We start from the raw sequence: 7,028 nt of genomic DNA on the forward strand, positions 1-7,028 counted from the left end.
AGGGTAGCATGAGTGTTTATAGGGGTGTGGAAAGATTCTAGGAAAAGGTGCCCCCCAGATGTAGGGGAGGTGGCACAAATCAAGGAGAAATCAGTGGGATTAGATGCTTGGCATCTTGTGGATGTAAAATCTATAAATTGAGACATTGGCCTAATGAGAAATTGCTGGTTTTTGAGTATCCATGCCTACATTAAGCTATTAGATTAATTGTATACTAATCTCACTTTAATCACCTTAATCACCTTCTAATTACTGGCTAATCATGTTGATCATTGCATTTGATCCACCATAGCTCATCACATTGCTGCAATTTAACTCCCTCTCCTCTCCTACCAACGCTATTAGTTACGATAGCTACCAACCTCCAAGTCCATTGCGCTGCTGATTACCCCCATGATCTCTATTTTGGTGATATTCCCTTACCTGCAATCCAACAATGCCCACCTTCATGGCCCCTCAGTTGCTTACAGCTCCAAGGGTGAGTATAAAGTTCTCGGCCAAATTCAGTCGAAGCTTGGCTCACCCAGGGTTCTTCACCTGCCAACATGGATGGTGAAGAATTTAAAATTTCCAGTATTGAAGGGATTTATGTCCCCATTCCAATGTTGAATGCCACTTTTGTTGATACTACGGCTTACATACCACGATGGCACATTAGCCACAATTAATTTGTATGCAAATATGTGCATCGTGTACATGCCACATGATACAAATTATTTACGATGGAAGAGAATTATAATTGCAAGGATAACTTCATAGTAGTAAGCATTACATGTTAAAGTAAATGTGTATTACATATTAAATATACTTGCAAGGATTACTTCATAGTAGTAAACATTACATGTTAAAGTAAAGGTGCCTTACACCAAAAATTGTTACAGAGGACCAATTGACTAAAAAGGCTACGGAAGCAAAATGAACAGTGAGCTTTTCGAGAACATGTCGGAGAGAGTGAGGAGCTTGAGGGTGCCCTTCTTGGAGAGGGGAATGGTGAAATTAGCCATGATGGGGAGGTCGCGACGGTCAGCACCGATGTCGCAGAGGATGCTCAGTATGAAGTCATATAGCACATTGGTGGGGATCATGATGGTTGTTTTGTCCTTGGCTCGAATGGAGTTCGGATTCTAGATGGTCCTAGATGTGATTAGATCAACTTAACAAACCACATATGTGATCTCCCTGCATGCACGCACATACATTGATCAGATCAACTTAATGCACATCGCATGGATGCTTGGTATGAAGTCGTAGGGCACATTGGTGAGGATCTTGATGGCTGTCTTGACCTTGGCTCAAATGGAGCCTAGATTCGAGATGGTCTCCAATGTGATCTCCCTACGCACATGGTGGTGGGGATTTTAATCGCTTTCTCGACCTTGCATGTAGCCCGGATGATCACAGATGTGATCTCCCTACAAGCACGCACGAACGTTGATTCAGATCAACTTACAAACCACATATGTGATCTCCTTGCATGCAAGCATGCACGTTGATCAGATCAACTTAACAAACCACACATGTGATCTCCGTGCACGCAAGCATGCACGCGTTGATTGGATCAACTTAACGCACATCGCGTAGGATGCTCAGTCGTCATAGGGCACATTGGTGGGGATCTGGATGACCTTGGCTCGGATGGAGCCCGGATTCTCGGATGGTCCCAATATATGATCTCCCTGCACGCACGCACAGATCAACTTAACAAACCACAGAATTACCTTGCTATATGCGAACATGATCCAACTCCGCCGCTTTAAATGTGTCGGTGCTCCTCAGCTTGTGCAATGTGGGAGACCTCGCGTATGGGCAGATCATGGGAGCAGGAGCACGTCTGTCTCCAATAATTCACAAAAGTTTCCCCTACAGAGAGTCGATGATGAGTAACAACTAATTTCTCTCGGCAAGGTTGGTGTACACCTAACCGTCTGTATCTAGGACTGTACAAATTCCAAAACCTGCTACTGTAGCAATAAAAGCATGCGTGAACTTGGTGGTGGGAAGTGGCATCGAGCTACTGACACGAGAACAACCTCTATGCAACAAGTTACACGTGGAAATGACATTCTATTATTAAATTGTTGAGAAGCAAAGAAATTCGTTGTTACTACTACTACTACAGTACTACTACTAAATTGTTGAGAAGCAAAGAAATTCGTTGTTACTACTATAGTACTACTACTATTATTATTACTATTATGTAACATATAACGGCCCACTCGACAGTACATCTGACGTGGCACTAAGTATCCAAAAATCCACACGTACGCACATAACCTCTTGGCGGGCCCCGCTGGCTTCACTTCAAAATGGCGGCGACCGACTAAATTTAGTGGGATTGTTGTTTCTTTGAAGCTTCAAAGCTGCCAAGCTGTACTCATCTTTTGACGGGAGTCCAGAAATAGCGACGCCGGTCACTGTTGAGTGCCAAGTGGTCGGCTAACTTTTGGCGGTATCCAACCAAATTGCGCCACCATCACCATCATCATTATCGTCGTCTTCCTCTTTTTCTCCCTTCCATCTTCTTCACAGAATGCCAGAAAATCTCCACCTTGCCCGCCTCTCGATCCGCCTTCTTGCCGCCATAGCCTAGCTTCAGAACCCTGCTCAGATTAGCTAGAGATTTCTGCAATCATTCGGGCTAATTCTGCCCATCCCACACAGATACGTGCTCTCGGAGTGAAAAAATTTCAGCTCGAAAACACAAAGATCCCATTTGATTTGAGAAAATCTTGCAAAGAAGCTTTTAGAGTGAGGTTTTCCAGCGCCTTCTCTAGTAAATCATTCATCAAGTGAGCGAATCCTGCAGAAAACACAGAAAATCCTGTCTCTAACAATGGTCTATCAACTCTCTGCTATGCCTGCAGAGCTATCTCCAAGCCATGGTGTAGAGAAAACATATAAATCTCACTCTCTGAAGATGGTGTAGATTTTGGCACCAAAGAAGCAGTTGAATTGGGGCGGATAAAAGCATAGAAACAACAGATCAGCCATGGTGTAGAGCAGTGGAAAAGCACTGGTTTTTCTGTGCACAAAAGAAGGGGGTAAAAGCTTTTTTAGGATAGTTTTCAACGGAATGGAACTCAGCCCTTCTGCAGCTAGACACAGAGACAGAGCCATATCCGAATGCCCTTACAAGCAGGGTCTTCCAGCAAGTTTGTTTCCTGCACTTTATCACCGCCCCCCTTCGCTGTGTGTTTATGTGCCCCCATGTACACTGCCTGCTTTGGATGTTTGCCTCCTTGTTGTGGTAGACAATCCTGGAGGTGGGGAGTGAACCACAGTTTGCTTTTCTGACCTTAGTTAGCCTCTTCCTTTCATGCTGTGTGTTTATGTGCCCCCATGTACACTGCCTGCTTTGGATGATTGCTTCCTTGTTGTGGTAGACAATCCTGGAGGTGGGAGTGAACCACAGTTTGCTTTTCTGACCATAGTTAGCCTCTTCCTTTCATGTTGTGTACCTCTGATCAAAGACCCATTTTGAGTTGAAGACTAAGCACAGCTTAACTTGCTGAGTTTAAGGCTTTACCACAGCCTGAATTTTATCCCCTTATCCCGAATCTACCATGTTCTGATTACAACTGATGACTGAAGAGATTTATACAGTATTCAATGGAACCATGACCTGAAGTTCTTACGATAGCCCCATATGTAGGGTATCAATAGAGATTCAAACAGAATTTAATGAAAACCTGACCTAGAAATACCACCATACCCAGGGCCCATATCACCACTTGGCCCATTTGAGGATCTAAGTTCAGATTACCATGAAAGGGGTAGAATTGAGTTTTAATCAGCAAAGAGGGGTAGCTTTCCCTTTTGGTTTCTCTGCAGAGTATGTTGATGAGAGCCCAGTCGTAAGAGGAGGAGGAGGAGCAGGAGGAGGAGGAGGAGGAGGAGGGGACCCTAACTCTCCATGGCTTGGATCAAGCAGTGGTAATACCATAAGAGGGCTTTCATATGGAAGTTTCCCTTCTCTCCAACCATCCTGTTCTGGGTTCTACAACAATAACAGTATTACTCACACTACACCAAACACAAGTTGGATTCAACAAATTCAAGGCACGTTACCCTTGGAGGGCTACAACTGGTCTAGCTCTTCTGATACGAAGGATCACTACCCTCCTTACATTCCACTCAATGCAGGCTCTCTAGTGCTTGACAGCTCGAGAGGCGAACTTGTGAATGCCTTGAAGATGACCCCCAAAGAGATACTCGAGGCCAAAGCACTTGCCGCCTCTAAGAGCCACAGTGAAGCTGAAAGGCGAAGGCGTGAACGGATCAACTGTCACTTGGCTACCTTGCGGACTATCCTTCCAAGCTCTATCAAGGTACTTCTCTTATCAAGTCATGGTAGCCTTGATTGTTTGCATCTATGTAGAAGGCGTGCCCTCTTTCATGTGATTTGCTTATTGAGGTGAAATGGGAGCCTTAATTGTTTGCAGCTATGTGGAAGGCTTGCTCGCTTTCATGTGATTTCCCTATTGAAGGGAAATGGGTAGGGATCAACTAGTATGTAGTCTATCTATACATGATGCAGTTGCTATGGGTTTCATGATATTGCTTGATGATGTGCTTATTGAGGCATCGATGAGGGATCAACTAAGTATGTAGTCTATGCTGTGGGTGATGCAGTGTGCAAAAAGAAAAGGTCTCCACCAAATGGTGAAAAACCCCTCTAAAAGTTGGAGTTGTTTTTGATAAATTATTATTTTTGGATTTGTTTTTGACAAATTTGTAATAGTTTGAAGGTAACTAAAACTACCTAAAGAATTTCCAAACCTTCAACTGTGAAATTTGAAATATTCAAATTTCAACAGTGCAATTATACACTGTACCTGGATTTTTTGCACACAGTGGCGTGATGCAATTGTTATGGGTTTTATTTTATTGCTTGCTGATATGCCCATTGCGCATTGATGACTTAGTTAGGGATTAAAGATCATGCAGTCTACACCATGCACGATGCAATTTTTATGGGCTCGTATGAAATGGATATTTGTTCTGCTGCTCTATTTTTTGTATGTATGCTTTCATTGCCAAAATGTTTCATACTTGTCTGTCTTCTTCAATTAAGGGCAGTTACATTGTACCCTATGGAGAGATTCATCCATAGCAATAGGGTAACAAGGGCAGACACAAAGTCCTTACACACTTGAAGAGCAACCATTCTCATATTCTGACTGGGCTGCCACCTCATGCCTGTTGAGAGAGGGGTGTATGAACAGCCGTTTCATCTCATACATGGGATGGGTGTGTCAGCAAAGTCCAATCACAGCTGTTGAGGCCACCATGCAACATGCAGTTCACACTGTCTGGCAGACTCTTCGTTGATTTCTGAGTTGGAGTGCCAACTTAGAGCCATTTTTTCCACCGGCTAACTTACCAGACAGATGCCCTCATGCACCTTCAGGCCATTGAACCCACCCTTACATGATGTGTATATGTAAAATATGTGTAGTACACCTTACCTTGATCAAAATACCATTTGCATCTAGGACATATTTTTATTACCATATGCACGCAGGTGATATGGAAGTTTTTCTTAGGAGTAAAGTCGGAAGTCCTTAGGGTTTTAACTAATTCCTCCTCCTTGTGCAGACTGACAAGGCATCACTGCTGGCAGAAGTGATAGACCAGGTTAAGAGACTGAAGCGCCAGGTTTCGGATGTTTATCAGTATGGTTCCATGCCGACTGAAAGTGATGAGCTCAGTGTTGAGAAGGACCCGGCATCAGGAAAAGGAAGGATAGTGATAAGGGCCTCTATGTGCTGTGATGACCGCCCCGACCTAATGACAGATCTCAAACATGCTCTGGATGCCCTCAAACTTCAGATAGTGAAAGCCGAGATCTCAACTTTGGGAGGCAGGATCAAGAATGTTTTTGTAGTAACGTTGAAGGACGACACTGCAGAGCAAGATCTAGACATGTTGAACAAACGAGTGCAGGAGGCTTTGAGGCTTGTAATGGAAAGGCCTGGAAGAGGGGAGCTACTACAAGGCAAATTTAGTAAAAGGCAGAGGCTTACCTCTCTTGAAGGCCAAGTAGACCCTTAGTTCATGGACATCAATGTCATGTATTTGTTAAGGTGTGTTTTTGCGCTTTTGGATGTTTTAGTTAGAACATTACTAGCTCTTGTTAGACCATGGCATAACTGCCCCAGTAGGTTGTACTTTGCATCAATGTCATGTATGTACTAGGGGGAATGTGCGATTTTGGATGCTGTATCTAGAACATATAGTAGCTCTTGTTAGTCCATCGTATAATTGTTTGGGTAGGTAAAACTGCATCAACTTTGAGATAGTGTGTGGTCTTTTGGAAGCTACATATTGGATTTTTTGCATACCTTCCCCCTTGAAGTTGTATCTACTGAAAGTAAGTGATTTATAAGATTGTGTGCGAACATTAAGTATGTATGCACGGGTTTATGGGCATGTAAGGAAGTGTCTTCTATGTATCCCTCATCATATATTGTATGTTTAGATCAGGACCCTTCATCTCTCTTGTTTCAATTATATGTTTTCTAAGACTGGTTACTGAAATTGCCCGTCGATTGCACGTGATGGTTGGTCTGCACATCTGATAACCTTTTAGCTACCTCTCGCCCGTCTATTTCACTTGATGGTTGGTCTGCACACCTGATAACCTTTTAGCTACCTCCAATTGGTATCTTCAATTGATTACCTCTTCTACTACATACATCACACTTGTATATGGTTGTACTCCATTCATCTGGTTGATAAGCCCCACCATCACACTCTTTTCCTAGCCTCACTGTTATTATGTTTCCGTACATCCACTGTTCCGACTTCCTTCTCTTCTTAATTTTTTCCGTTCTCTACTAACATGGAAAGTAAAGAGAGTCTTACCTTCTATGAGAAAAATCTCTTTCCATGGGTTTTCAGCCATTGGTTAATTTCATCATTTAGATAAATTCTGCATGTAAATTCGCCATGATTAGAAGCTGTCAATTCTTGAATATGAGGGTGGGTTTACAATTTAGAAATAATGATCTATTTAAGGATGGGGA

The 7,028-nt window shown here is 43.0% G+C and overlaps 1 protein-coding gene across 1 annotated transcript; it reads left to right on the top strand.

The window, feature by feature from the left end:
- The first annotated feature begins 2,486 nt into the window (after positions 1–2,486).
- On the top strand, positions 2,487–6,339 carry LOC147624343 (transcription factor bHLH30-like). The gene is made up of 2 exons (XM_086819321.1): positions 2,487–4,328; positions 5,599–6,339. Exons 1-2 carry the CDS (start codon positions 3,765–3,767, stop codon positions 6,052–6,054), a joined length of 1,020 nt encoding a protein of 339 aa, XP_086675447.1. The 5' UTR covers positions 2,487–3,764; the 3' UTR covers positions 6,055–6,339.
- The last annotated feature ends 689 nt before the right edge of the window (positions 6,340–7,028 follow it).

This window comes from Cibotium barometz, chromosome 25 (genome assembly GCF_041138505.1).
Source record: "Cibotium barometz isolate CiBa-2024 chromosome 25, ASM4113850v1, whole genome shotgun sequence".
NCBI lineage: Eukaryota > Viridiplantae > Streptophyta > Polypodiopsida > Cyatheales > Cibotiaceae > Cibotium > Cibotium barometz.

Coding starts and splice junctions, on each gene's coding strand:
- LOC147624343 (XM_086819321.1), top strand. CDS start 3,765: ATGAAAGGGGTAGAATTGAGTTTTAATCAGCAAAGAGGGGTAGCTTTC. Junction 4,329..5,598: donor TCCTTCCAAGCTCTATCAAG/GTACTTCTCTTA, acceptor CTCCTTGTGCAG/ACTGACAAGGCATCACTGCT.